Source organism: Thunnus maccoyii, chromosome 2 (assembly GCF_910596095.1).
Source record: "Thunnus maccoyii chromosome 2, fThuMac1.1, whole genome shotgun sequence".
NCBI lineage: Eukaryota > Metazoa > Chordata > Actinopteri > Scombriformes > Scombridae > Thunnus > Thunnus maccoyii.
The window spans coordinates 20,886,777-20,901,208 of record NC_056534.1 but is presented as its reverse complement, the minus strand read 5'-3'; the positions used below and the strand labels follow the sequence as shown (position 1 = coordinate 20,901,208).

General features: G+C 39.3%; 1 protein-coding gene and 1 long non-coding RNA gene across 4 annotated transcripts; one reads left to right on the top strand and one right to left on the bottom strand.

Annotated features, from left to right (window-relative positions):
* The first annotated feature begins 5 nt into the window (after positions 1-5).
* Positions 6-8,408, top strand: LOC121884205. Its single transcript, XR_006092314.1, has 3 exons — positions 6-60; positions 465-756; positions 8,045-8,408. It is a non-coding gene; the product is annotated as an uncharacterized LOC121884205 (long non-coding RNA).
* On the bottom strand, positions 6,012-11,456 carry LOC121884107 (zinc finger protein 271-like). Of its 3 annotated transcripts, none has more exons than XM_042392707.1 (5): positions 10,878-11,456; positions 8,127-8,212; positions 7,633-7,704; positions 7,381-7,501; positions 6,012-6,746 (listed from the first exon to the last, which is right to left on the bottom strand). In XM_042392707.1, the coding sequence occupies exons 1-5, from the start codon at positions 11,089-11,091 to the stop codon at positions 6,298-6,300; spliced, it is 942 nt and encodes a 313-aa protein (XP_042248641.1). In that variant the 5' UTR covers positions 11,092-11,456; the 3' UTR covers positions 6,012-6,297. The 3 variants fall into 3 exon arrangements, with proteins under 3 accessions (XP_042248641.1, XP_042248658.1, XP_042248649.1); XM_042392724.1 differs by lacking the exon at positions 10,878-11,456 and adding an exon at positions 8,441-9,080; XM_042392715.1 differs by lacking the exon at positions 7,633-7,704.
* Positions 11,457-14,432: the final 2,976 nt, after the last annotated feature.

The window sequence follows — 14,432 nt, the reverse complement described above, 5'->3', positions numbered from 1 at the left end:
GTCGCCTGCTGATGACGTCAGTTTGTTGTTCAGCGGTTCTCGATTTGGATCTAGTTAAAGGTTGCTTGATTTTCTCAGTTTTTATGACACTATATGCTACTGTGAACATGCTAAAAAATAACTGATAATGATTTTCATGTTACCCGCAATTTGTTTTGATTCACAATCAAATTCCCCTCAAGCTAGATAAGTTCGGTTTTTTTGTTGACCTTAAATCACAAATACAGTCTGAGATTTATGTTAACAGAAAGAGCATAAAGTTATACATAGGTTGATGATTATTTCTCTTTGTAAACCTTGCGCTGTGTTCGTTTTGTTGTTGGTTTTCTTTTTCTTAACATATCTGTCTTAAAAAAATCTGACTTCTGATGTAATGGTGTACTGAATTTATCTCATAATGTTTGGCTTGTATTACGTCATGTCTTTGTTCTATATTGTTTCCTCTGTGTTCCTTTTTTTTTTAGAAAAGAAGAAAAAACAAGCAGCTCTAAATGTTTCAAACGTCTGAACCAATTAAGAAGTCTGATGTAATTAGCAAAAATGTAACGATTAAGAGGCACTATCTACATTAAACTGTCAGAATGAAGTTGATCAAAAGCCAGAGAAGCAGAACAACAACAACAATAGATATATGACTAGCAACAGCAAATAGCAGCGACGGCTGGAGAAGGACATCCCCGCAGCGAAGGCCCACAGCCCGGTCTCTGGGGTTTCCGGCAGATGAGAAAGTGCAAAGAACTCCGTGGAAGAAGCCAAGTTAGTAACATGCATTAATGGTAAATGAATACATACAGATGGAGAGGAGGAGAGAGGAGCTCAGTGCATCATGGGAAGTCCCCCGGCAGTCTTGGCCTATAGCAGCATGACTAAGTGCTGGTCCAAGGCGAGCCTGGTCGGCCCTAACTATAAGCTTTATCAAAAAGGAAAGTTTTAAGCCTACTCTTAAATGTAGAGAGGGTGTCTGCCCCCTGGGCCAAATCTGGGAGATGGTTCCACAGGAGGGGAGCCTGATCGCTGAAGGCTCTGCCTCCCATTCTACTTTTGGAGACTGTAGGAACCACAAGTAAGCCTGCATTCTGGGTGCTCAGTGTTCTAGCAGGGTAATAGGGTATTATGAGCTCTTTAAGATATGGTTGGGCCTGACCATTAAGAGCTTTGTAGGTGAGGAGAAGGATTTTAAATTCAATTCGGGATTTTACTGGAAGCCGATGAAGCAAAGCTAAATATTGATTTGATTTATTGAATGGGACAGTGTGCAGTATTAAGCATAAATGATGCACTGCACTGGAGTTAGCTTGAAGCTAATTTGCTTCCGTAGTCCCCCAGAATCAAATCATACAACAGCACAACAACAAACAGTACAAAGCAAAAAACAAAAAACAAAAAAAAACACACCATACAAAATACAAAGCTACACACAACAGCACATCACATACACCCACAATGTCAATTAAAAATTAATAATGAAAACTAGGCTCAGTGGTCACACAGTGGATTTGTCTTTAGTTGATTTTTTAATTTGGCCTTGAATGTATTGATAGAACTACAGTTCTTATCAGGTAGGGCATTCCACTGAGTTCTGGCTTTCACAGAGAAAGCTGACTGCCCAAATGCAGTGCGACAAAATGGTATGGTACAATCTTGTATAGAGGATATTCTGGAGGATCTAATAGAACTTACTGAGCAAGTGTACACAAAGTCACATAGTGGAGCAGGGGCAAAACCATTTAAAATTTTATAAACTAGGCACAAATTTGAGAATGATCTAAAATTGTCAAAGCTTAGTAAATTGTATTTCTCTAGGACCCCACAGTGATGGAAATGCATTGGCTTTTTGTCCAGAGTTTTTAGAGTTTGTTTGTATAAGGACTCATGAGGTTTTATGGCTGTTTCTCCAGCCTGACCTCAACATGTGATGCAATAAGACATATGGGAAAGAATCATAGCATGCATAAATATCTTGGCTGCGTCCAAAGAGAGACAGTTTCTAATATGTCTAAAATTTGCTAAGTTTTACTTTATGGTTTTAACCGTTTTTTTAACATGTTTATTAAAGTTCAAATTTGGATGGAGTGTCACACGAAGATATTTAAAATCATTCACCATGTCTATTTTTTTCCCTTTGATGAAAATATCAGCATTAGGAGGTTGTACCATAGTTTTAGAGAAAAACATACCTTTTGTCTTGTTTACATTTAGACTCAGACATGATTGATCAAATGGGAGAAATATGATCTCTTTTTCTAGTTTTTGTCAGTATACATGCAGCTGGAGAGTCTTGAGAGACTTGTTAGGGCAGCCTGATAATAAGGAATTGCAATAATCCAGCCTGGAAGTAACAAATGCGTGGACTAGTTTTTCTGCATCTTTTTGGGACAGGATGTGCCTGATTTTTGCAATATTACATAAGTGAACATAGGCTAACATGATCACCATAAAAACTTTATAAAGTGATAATATGTAAATTTAGCTGAGAAGCTTATAAGTAACAAATGTGTGGACTATTTTTTGAGAAAGGCTATGCCTGATTTTTACGTAAGTGAAAAAAGGCAGTCCTTGAAATTTGTTTTATGTGGGAGTTAAAGGACATATCCTTATCAAAGATAACTCCCAGATTCCTCACAGAGGAGCTGGAGGCCAGAGTAATGCCATCTAGAGTAGATATATCATTAGATAATGTGTTTCTAAGGTGTTTAGGGCCGAGCACAATAACTTAAGTTTTGTCTGAATTTAGTAGCAGAAAATTGCAGGTCATCCGGGTCCCTATGTCCTTAAGGCATGCTTGGAGTTTAGTTAACTTATTGGTTTCACCTGGCTTCATTGATAAATATAATTGGGAATCATCTTCATAGCAATGAAAATCTATGGAGTGTTAAATAATATTGCCCAAAGGAAGCATATACAAGGTGAATAGTATTGGTCCAAGTAGAGAACCTTGTGGAACTCCATGTCTAACTTTTGCATGCTTGGAGGAAACTGAAATCGATCTGATAAATAGGATTAAAACCAGCTTAATGTAGTTCCTGTGATGCCAATTAATGCTCCAGTCTCTGTAATAGAATGTATAATGGCAGTTTTCATTTTTCAATGTCCTTTCCTTTTCTTGTTTTCCTGTTGCCATTATTACACAGGTAAGTTAGGTTAGAAGTGATCTTACGCAGATTCAAAAACAGATTTTCCAGTCGATTGGCTGCCGTTTAGTTTGTTGTTTTATTGAGGTATTTGTACAAGCCATGAACATAACAGGTTTTCTGTCCTGCCATCTGTAGTGTGTGTCTGTTACCGGTCTGGTAAGAACTGTATGTGCTCCCCCTACCTGTGCCTACTGTTTCCTATCACCTATGCCCATACATATACAACCCTGTGCATCTAATGACCGTCACCCAGTGTCCAAAATAATACTAAAAGTTATCACTAAACAAATGACATGCCAACAATCAACATAAATGGCTCCTACAGAATGTGATGATTAATTGTGTCAAATGCGGCACTAAGATCTAACAAGACAAGTATAGAGAGAAGTCCTTTGTCTGATGCAGTTAGGAGATCATTTGTGAGTTTCACCAGTGCTGTCTCTGTGCTATGATACACTATGTAAAACACTTAAAGCAAGGAACTTTTGCCCATGGTCTTAAATGAAAACAACATTCAAGATGTCCAATGTTTAAATACAATCTTAAAATATATAAAATATTCAAAGTTCAATTGTTAAATTAAATTGCAATATGAAGCATGATACCTTTCTCTTTTAAACATGGTAGTGAATGAGACAACAGCCTGTGTCCACATCATGAACACACATCTTGTCCTGCAGCTCAGTTTGTTGAACGAGCCATTAAACAAACATTCACTGTTATACATGCAGATGTCACTTTGGACCCGTTAGATGCTGATTTGGTCATTGCTCTTCAAAATCCCTGTTGGCAACGAGCTGTCTGTCCATGACTTGTACTTACAGCAGTTTGTTTACTTTGTCTTACATGAGATTACATTTTGCAATTAATCCGCGGTTCACGTGCCTGCCAAACCGTGGAGGGCGATCCGTACGGATCACGAATCAACTACGATCCTTGCACCCCTAGCAACTACTCTTGGAGCACACTGTGCACGTAGCAGATGTCCATGTAAAAAAATCCATCACAAACTGATGTCAGCTCGGGCCAAAAGTAGAAAAAAACATTGGAAACTTAGCATTCAGAGCAGCCTGAAGCTGCTGCTTTTTGCTCACAGGGATTACTGCTACATATGTTTACCTCGTTATTTGACACGTTGGCCACTTTTAACATGAATATCCGACATTGTGACATTATATATATGTCTGAAAAGAAGGACAAGCATAATACCTCCCCTTTAAGTCAAATCTTTGGTACTACTTAACTTTTTGGCCAAACTGCAACAGCGGGGCTAGCCCTATAAATGTGAATGTCCCTGACTGACTGACTGACTGCTTGACTGACTGACTGTTTGACTGACTGACTGATGAAGTTACACCATTAGTTGTCCAGTCATATAGTAGGTTTTGACCTAGTCTTGTTAAACTGAAAATTAGATCAAAACTCAAATTGTAAATTGAATTCATATAATTTTGTATTTTTACTAATGAAATGCATGTCATTAATCATATTCCTTTATTAGTAAAATTCCATACGCAAAATTGGAGCATTATATTATAAATTTGATGTGACATTTACTTAACTCTTTAAATGTATTATATTTCTTTATTGGTTTATTATTATTTGTGCACTACGTCAAGCAGTCCCTTGTTGTTGTTGTTGAAATGGTAAACCTGTTGTGATGTCAATTTTGTACATAATGCTGAGTGCTCCACTGGACTGATAGGAATAACATTTTCTTAGCAGACTAACAAAATGATATTTCTTGACTATGAGGACTTTCTCAGATTTGAAACCTTTCCGTTATATATAAAACATCAAATGGTAATAAATTAAGTTATTCTACAACTGCTGAGATGCCATTTGATGCAACGAGAGTTGCAAAAACTGGAAGCTACAACTACTATTTTATGTGAACAGAACAGTTTGTTTTTTTTAATTATGTTATGTGAACAGGAACTCCCATTTTTCTGATCTCCAGTGGCAAAAACATGTGTTAAAATCTAACAAAATTTATATTAGGACTTGGTTATATGGAAAAAATCAACTATCATGATATTTTTGACAAAATACCTTAATATCAATATTGCGACAATATTGTGGGGATGACTATTGGTGCTTTCACAAAATATTTACAGAATTAGATTTTTGATAAATAATCATCAGTAATATGGATATAATGAAAATATAACTGGGTAAAAGCAAATAATAGAATAGCTAGAACAGTCTGGTATGTTAAGAAAATGACATCAGTTTACTGTAATGCAGCCTTTAAAACCTGGAAAATACAACACTTATGCCATATCACAGTATTACAATATCCAAAATCTAAGAAAATATCTCGTCTCATATCCCAATATCATTATATTGATATATTGCCCAGCCTTAATTTATATCTCACCTACTCCCACCATATTTTAAGATTTGTAGCGTAGATGTGATTTTTAAAAGATGAAACTGACACAAACATTTCTTATGACTCTTAACACGTAACAGCATTCTGGAGGAAAGTAAAGGATTATTTTGCTCAAACAAACAAATCACACAGTTAAGGTAGAGGCTAAAAATGTTACTTTAACAACTACAAAAATACAACTGTTCATTCTATTCAGTAAATTTCCAATTCTTTCCCATCTCTTGAATCATTCTTTGACTTTGGAAATAAAAATACTGTTGAGTTTATTTATAATAAGAAATGTGAACATATTGATCTGCTTCAGAGGTCATTTAAAATAATCTGAGCAAGATAACTATGTCTTTGGCACTTGTTTAATTAATTAATTTACTCTTCATTATTTTTTTTTAGTTTTTTAAATTTTGTATTATTGTTTTATTTTTTTCTTTTATTGACATTTATGGCTTGATTTAATGAATGAGCAAGTACTATGTGTACTAAAATTCTGTTTCAGGATGTTCTGTCACTGTTCTGTCTCCAGTAAAGTTGGAAAAAATATATAAACATGCAGCACTCCACATTCACAAAGTAAATGTATTCAGTCTCACTGGCGTAATCAAATATGACTAAAAGGCCACTTTTTCATGTTTTATTGTAAACACAAGGATACATATATACCAACACAGGACAATATTCAGTCTGTTAAATACTTTCTAGCAGCAATACTGACCAAAACATCTACTAAAACATCCACAACAGCAGCATGCTGTGGCTGCTGTTTTTGTTTCTTCACTTGCTGATATGAACGCTCTGGTGGCGGACCAGGTTTCCCAGCACAGAGAAGTTCTTTCCACACTTGGTGCAGCTGTAGGGTCTCTCTCCAGTGTGGACTGCCTGATGGACCTTGAGGCTGCAGGCCTGTGAGAAGCGCTTCCTGCACAGGCTGCAGCTATAGCGCTTCTCCCCCGTGTGGACGCTCATGTGTCTCTTGATGTGGCTGGACTGGGAGAAGCGCTTGCCACACTGAGTGCAGCTGAATGGTTTCTCCCCAGTGTGAACCCGCTGGTGGGTTTTGAGCTGGTGTGGGTGGATGAAGGGCTTCTTACAGAGGTGGCAGTGAAAGATCCCCTCCCTGCCGTGCGAACGCTGGTGTACCACCAGGTCTCTGGAGCTGGAGAAGAGCTGAGCACTGTTGGCAGCTGAACACTCGTTCTGTGCTGCTGGGCAAGCCTTTGCTCCTTGAGTCAGAGGAGGAGTTACTGAAGGATGGCATGGCATTTAAAATGAAATCTAACACAATTAAGAGCGCAACAAGTGAAGAGGTATGAATACTTTCTGAATCCATTGTATTTAATACTGGTTATATATGAACATAATAAATGGAAGAAAAGGTTGCCAAACACATTTATAGATAATGTGCACTTTTCAGTCATGGCATCTGTACCATTGCTGGCTTCATTAATCTATACAAATAATAGCTTTTGCCTTTCAATGTAGGTTTCTGTTATGTAAATATTGTATAATGGCTCGATTCAAACATGGGACAGGACTATAATGGCTACAGCTGCAACTCTCGGGTGATATTTGGCACCTGCTGTGCAAGAGGGAGCGCACATTTACTACCACCTCTCTCCCTTTATATTAATGTGACTGCATTCAATTCAGACATGTGCTGGAAAGGTTACTAGATCTGACCTTGTAAGATTGCTGTTGTGACTTTTATGGCAAAGTGACTTGGAAGCAAGAGACTGACATGTAAAATTGACAGCACATTTATGTTCTAAAGTGCATGTTGAAGGAGGGTTCAGTTAGCAAGTTACAGGTTAATTTACTGAGCAGTGTTCACTCATGTTAGAGTTTGTTCATGCTTACTGCTGCTACTCGGGGCTGTCTGATGGTCCACCACACTGCAGCTTGTCTGCTCCTCTTCCAGCCTTTCCTTCTTGATTACATCCACCTCTGGCTCCACTGGCTGCACAGTCTCAACCACCGGCTGAGGGACAGAAAATATATAGAATAGGCTTAGGTAGGTAGCTGGTTAGGAAGGTATGGCTCTTTCTGTGGGGTATTGGTTAGGATTAGGTTAGGTATTCCTTTCAGGATATTTATTAACGATCCAGCTACCTTTGTACAGTCCAGTAACTTGGTATTTGTAGTAGTGGGTGTAAAAATACGAGCTGTATTTGTGTGTGTGGTCTAGAAGAGATACAGAAATGGAAATACATAAGTTAAGATGTAAATAAACAATGACTATCTAGTCACCCTTTTTTAACAAAATAAGGTATACTTTATTGTCCCCTTAGGGGAAATGGAAAGTCTGTAGTGCTCTTGCACTACAAATTTGATATGTGCTTAGCAAAGGTTATAAGCAGCCAAGACTGTTAAGGACGTTTTTTTGTTTTTCATTCATTAAATTCTTTTAAATTCCTAATTTTTTTAATGGTGCTTTCACACAATCTTTACTTTCAATGGTTACATTTAACTTGCAAGCAACTTTATGTAAACACTAATGTCATTTTTTCCATTTGGCATTAAGCTTTTACACAGTAAGGAGGGAGATGGACAGAAGAAGAGATAAAGTAAGACAAGCTGACTGTTGTACAGATAGCAGCACAGACCCTGGACAGCTGACTGTCTGTATTCTCCAGGCTTGTGGACTTGACATGTCTTCTTCCACTGGTAGGATCTTCTCCAAAGTGGTGATCTGTTCGAAGAAAATCAGAGGACTTTGTTGCATATGTATGTTACACTATTGCAAGTTACTGTATGTGTATTCTCTGCCATGTACCTTGTACTTACAGAAATGCAAACAGCAAGTGGTAAAGATTTTAAAATATAATGTATATTAAAGCACAGACTTTAATTTTTGTTTGTGTGTGGTTTAGTGTTGTTAGCTGCATGCATTCATGTCCCATTAATGCATGTTACTAACTCGGCATCTTCTCTCTCCAGTAGTTTTGTGCTTTCTCATCTCTTTCCTGCTGTTGCTTTCTGCAGGTATTTCTGCCTCCAGAGCTGTAGAATCTGGATCTGTGATTGCAAGCCACCCACTGCCCCCCTGATCCTGCTCAACACCCACTGCTACAATTATTAGTATTAGTCTTATTATTGTATGGTCTAGAAGAGATACAGAAATGGAAATACATAAGTTAAGATGTTTACATAAGTTAAGATTATTAGTATTAGTCTTATTATTATTATCATCATCATGATTATTATTACTATACATCTCAATGTGGGACTTGCATTGTGCCATGCTCACCTTCTTCCTGCTCTCTCTCTCCCCTCTCCCCCTCCCAAGGAGTTTTTCCTTGCCACTGTCGCCAAGTGCTTGCTCATGGGGTAATGTTAGGTCTAGACCTGCTCTATGTGAAAAGTGTCCTGTGATTACTTCTGTTGTGGTTTGGCACTAAATAAATAAAACTGACTTGACTTTACTTAAAGGTTTACACATGTAGCACAGTTGTCACTAATGTCTATGTCTTCCTTTTCAGTCTGGATAAACCTTGCTATCTTTCTGATAAAATCTGTTCAAACCAGAGCCATCACACACAAGGTGACATAAATCTAAGTTAATGTAAAATTACTGACAGTACTGTGCAAATGTTTTAGGCACTAAAAGTAACGTGAGGATGCTTACAAAAATAATGCCATGAATAGTTTTTTTTATTTATCAATTAACTTGATACAAAGTTGAGTAAAAAGCAGAAACATACATGAAATCAATATTTGGTGTGAGCAGCTTTGCCTTTAAAACAGCAGCAGTTCTCCTCAGTACACCTGCACACAGTTTTTCAGGTACTTGGCAGATAGGTTGTTCCTGCATCTTGGGGAAGTTGCCACAGTTCTTGTATTGTGGATTTAGGCGTCTCAGCTGCTTCTGTCTCTCATATAATTCCAGACTGACTCCATAATATTGAGGTCAGGGCTCTGTGGGGGTCATACCATCTGTTGCAGGACTACTTGCTCTTCTTTAGCTGAAGATAAGACTATCTTGGGCCATCTTGTTTGGACTCATTGTCATGCTGCAGAATAAATTTAGGACCAATCCGAAAACCTCCCTGATGGTATTGCATTATGGATAAGAATCAAAACATCTTAAGTGCATAAACCTTTTGCACAGTACTGTATGTCCTCAATATATCCTCAGTCAGCTTGATACTGTAGCTTTTGTTGCAGACACAACAAAAAGAATAATACAACATCACAAGCTCAACTTTTGAATAATAGAAAAGTCGGTGTAAAATTTGGTGTAAAGCCGAGCCATTTTTACACCAAGCCTAAATGCATGGATCACACAGTGATGGAGCATTCTCCCTCGAGACAAATTTAAGCCAAACTCCTTTAACATCTTTAAATATAACAGCAGTTGCATGTGGCATGGAGACAATGGGCAAAGACACAAACTGCTGAAAGACACTTTCATTATAACAAGAAATGTTCATATGTCGTTATGATGAAAAAAGATCCAGTCAGAGCTTAAAGAGAAGACATTACAGCCTATATTGGAGAAACTGACAATAACTGGTTAAAATCATTTGATGTAAATAATTGTGTTTTGTTTTATTATTTTATGCTTGACAAGACACTGTGAGAATCTGCTGTTATTGAAATGCTGAGTCTGTTGTGCTGAGGATTCAATTTCCTCCAACCAAATGAAAATGCATTTGAAAAAGCCTACTGTTTATTTTCAGTAAATTACAGTAAAATGCTGAAAAGTCATCATACAGTACATGGCAAAAAGTAAAACAAATGGACAACAATCTGCTGCTATAACTATACATTAACTGATCTGATCAAAGATGCAGATGAAAGCCACAACTTTGGCTCCCAGACCTAATTCAAATGTCTCACTTCAATGTGAGAGCCCAGTACAACTTTCATTTCAAATGATGTTATTCTGTTTTTCCAGCAGTTGGAACCTGGCTACAGGGATCTGCTCCCTTTCAGCCAGCTGCCACTTGAGGCTGAACTAACTGCCATTACACTCACACACACAGTAGTACTTTGTTGTAGTGTGCTGCAGGTGTAACTTATTAACTCAGGCACCCAGGTCTATACTATTTTTCAGTACTATGCGGTACTTTTATTTTCAGTACACATACTAATTCTATAATAGTAGTCCCACATATTAGAAGTGTATGCAGTATACAGTGTCCTATTTAAGCTTCGAGTGGATGATTTTCGAAAGTATCTAATTATAATGAGAAAAAAATGTAAAAAGCAGGGGGAAAAGATTAGAAAAGACAGCAGCTGTTTTTCGGCAGTGAGAGACTGTAAGGTCATGTTAAAATGTCACATTTATTGCATGGAGCCTGGTGTGCAATTTTCTCCATGCATGACACAAAGTTCGGATGGAGCAGGCTAACCTTTACTGGTATGCGTCACCACTAGCGCCGGTATGGGCTCCATCAGCCGCAGTCTGCTCTCCAGTGCCAGGTTCTCCCTCTGACTCCGAGATATTTCCAACCTCAGAGTGTCAAAACCATCGTCAACGAGCTGACAGATCTCTGCCACCGCCGCGTTAGCTAAAACTTCCATTATTGACGCCAGCTGACTGTGGAAATTGACACAACTCGCCATCCTGTGAAACGGTAACGTTACTGCTTGCAACTCGACGTGTCTCCCAGCAAATTTACTGTTTAGTTGTTTGCGCAAAGTTAATCAATACATAGAACTTATCAAAAAATGGAGGGAAACAGTAATAGTCATCCTCAGTAATGACTGCCCTTTATAAAAATGTTCTTATCAATTAAATTGTTGTTTTTTGTTTACTTGTGTGTCGCAAAGTTGTTCCTTGGTATACCGTAATTATTGGAAGAATGACGAATATCAAATTCCTTGGACCTTTCTCACGCCTGGGACACAGCCTGCGTGAACCTCAGCAGAGCATGTGTATCGTTGAACTGCTGCGTCTCGCACGCTTGCAGCGTCCACACAGACAACGTTTGTTTCATATCGCAACGCATGTTTCATATCATGTCATTTCATCAATAAATTTCATAAAAAAAAAAAATTTCAAAAAAAAATTGATTATATTAATCATTCCGCCAGTTAAACCCCGCTGTCACCGCTCCAAGTGAAGAAAATCCCTCCAGACGACACCAAGTTCCCTAAGCGAGCCAAACACACTCCGACAAACAAACCTCCAAACTGTCAGGAGGGAAACTGACAACAAATAAAGAAAATAACAACATCAAATCTCCGCCTCGAAGCAGGTGAAACAACAGGCAGGAGCCCCTGTTTGAACTAATATCACAGAAAGTGACAGGAGTTGAGAGAAGAAGCTCCGTGTGTCACCGACTCTCCGTACTGGAGTTCCCCGCCAGAGAGACTCCCTACCCCTGCGTGCACTGCCCAGGCTGACATTTCATGCCTGTGACAAACTCTACACATATAAATGGATGGTAAATGGACTGTACTTGTATAGCGCCTTCCTAGTCCACTCAAAGCGCTTTTACACTACGAATCACTTTCACCCATTCACACACATTCATACGCTGAATAGTACAGGGGCTACAATGCAAGGTCCCAACCTGCCCATCAGAGGAAATCTAATCATTTATACACATTCACACACTGATGACACAGCCATCAGGAGCAATTCGGGGATACGTATCTTGCCCAAGGACAGATCGACATACAGACTGGAGGAGCCGGGAATCGAACCGCTCTACCTCCTGAGCCACAGCCGCGACATTGAAATCATAGTGAAAGGTGTTATTTTGCTGGTATGATGTCAATATGACTGTCAACAGATCATCTTCTCTGCCTATTTTTGCTGAGAGCGGTGTGTGTCACACCTGGGACACACTGGATGCGTGAGCAGCGTGTGTGCGTCGCGGAACCTCTTGCGCTTGGGACACACTGGATGCGTGAGCAGCGCGTGTGCGTCGCGGAACCTCTTGCTTTTCATTTCGGTGCCCATGTTAACAGGTTAGAGCGTCTCACGCGAGGCTGCTGCGTCGCTTCATCTAGAGATTCGAGGTCTCGCCTATTTTCTCCGCGTGACGCGCGCGGTTCTCAGCAGAAATAGACAGGGTAAACGAGAAAGATAGGGCTGCCAGTGCCAGACGCGCCGCAGCAGACACGCTTCCAGTGTGGACGCTGCAAGCGTGAGAGACGCAGCAGTTCAGCGATGCACACACACTGCTGAGGTTCACGCATCCAGTGTGTCCCAGGCGTTATGCGGAATAAATAGGCGAGACCCCGAATCTCTGAATGACGCGCCGCAGCAGCCACGCGGGCTGTGTGGCTGCTCTAATCTGTTAACATGGTCGCCGAAATGAAAAGCAAGAGGTTCCGCAACGCACACGCGCTGTGTGTCCCGGCTGGAATGCGTTGGGGTGTTATGTGTGGACTACAGCCAGGACCATAATTTTACAAACATTGGTCAGGCCAAATTTAACAATTGTGGACTGTAAATTCCTCCCAGTTTGCTAAAACCCTACAAAGGTCATGACCACAGTGTCCTCTGGCTCTGACCACAGATTTCATTAGACAAGATTTTATTATTGTTTTAATCCATTTATAAATAATTTTCTGGGCTTGATCTCAGCATTAGAATGGCAGATAGTGGGTGGACACGTGGACATATGGGTGGTTTCATCAGATTGTTTCTGCAGACACAGCCATAGACTGTAAAAAATATGGACATAGTCACCATGACGTCACCCATTGGTTTGTGGACTGCTGTTTTGAGCAAGCTCCCAGGAACAGTGCTGGGCTGTGAAGCCAATTTGACATAGCAGCCAAACGTCTGTAAATCAGCAGATACCTGAAGATGCCTTTGCTAACCTGCTCCAGGCTGACCCTCCACTTTTCAGCCCATGTCTTCTCATTAATTTAAAAGCAAAGTCAAAAAGAGCAAATGTAATTCACGAAAATTAAAAAAAAAAACCTTAATATTTAAAATGGTAGGTTCACAATAAACCTGTCTTAAAACAAGTCAGGTGCCTATATGACCACTAACACCTTTTTCGGGCTGTAATCATTCCTCCTGTTCATACTGACCATTACAAGATCCCTCCATAATGCACTTATAATGTAAGTGATGGGGCACAAAATCCACAGTCCTCCTTCTGTGCAAAAATGAATGTAAAAGTTTATCTGAAGCTAATATGAAGCTTCAGCCATCCAAATGAGTCAAATCAAGTAGATCAGAGAATTGTCTCCCAGTTCTGCAGTTTCCTTCAGCTCTACAGAGCATTTTAACATCTTTCAGCTAATTTTTTGGTTTCCAATCCCACAATTTTACACTAATCAGCTATTTTCAGTGAGGCATCTATGATAAACCCAGTGTACACTACCTGTCATCACTAAACGCAAACAGACACAGTTGCAACTAGCTGGTGAACTTAGTGGAGCAAAGGAGCCAGATATTTCCTTCAGGAGTTGATGGAGACCAAAACAGAGTTTTTTTGTTTTGTTTTTTGTTGCTCTGAGTCAGCTGGGTGTGTGAGCTGTTTGCTAACATGTACATTATATCAGGCTTTTGGCTGCTACCAGGTGACCAAAACAACAATAACAAAAACTCAATTCATGCAGCTTGTGAAGGTGAATACTGGACCATGACTGGCTCCAAAATAGTGGTGATGTCACAAATCCTGTTTATAAGTGCCCACCTTAAGCTCTAAATTTTCAGTGAGCACAGAGAAAGTTTCCGCCCTCAGCAGATGCATGTGTACACAGCCTTCCAGTGTCAGACTCTGCACATACATCATTCTGCACAGTGAAGCTCAAACATCCAACTGTAGGAACAAGAAGAACACATTTTTGAGTGCAAGTGGACTTTAAGCTCTCACTTTAAGCATTTCCATTTTGCATTTTTTCAAAATTTTACTCCCCATTTCCAAACAGCCAATTTACACTTTCCATTTATCATTTCAATATCCAACTTTGCATTTTCTTTTACACATTTAATT

What these genes read in the sequence shown, in the direction of transcription:
- LOC121884107 (XM_042392707.1), bottom strand. Translation starts at nt 11,091, where the DNA reads ATGGCGAGTTGTGTCAATTTCCACAGTCAGCTGGCGTCAATAATGGAA. An exon ending in GGTGACGCATACCAGTAAAG is followed by an intron (nt 8,213 to 10,877) that starts GTTAGCCTGCTC and finishes TTCTTCGAACAG; the next exon opens with ATCACCACTTTGGAGAAGAT. An exon ending in CAGACAGTCAGCTGTCCAGG is followed by an intron (nt 7,705 to 8,126) that starts GTCTGTGCTGCT and finishes TATCTCTTCTAG; the next exon opens with ACCACACACACAAATACAGC.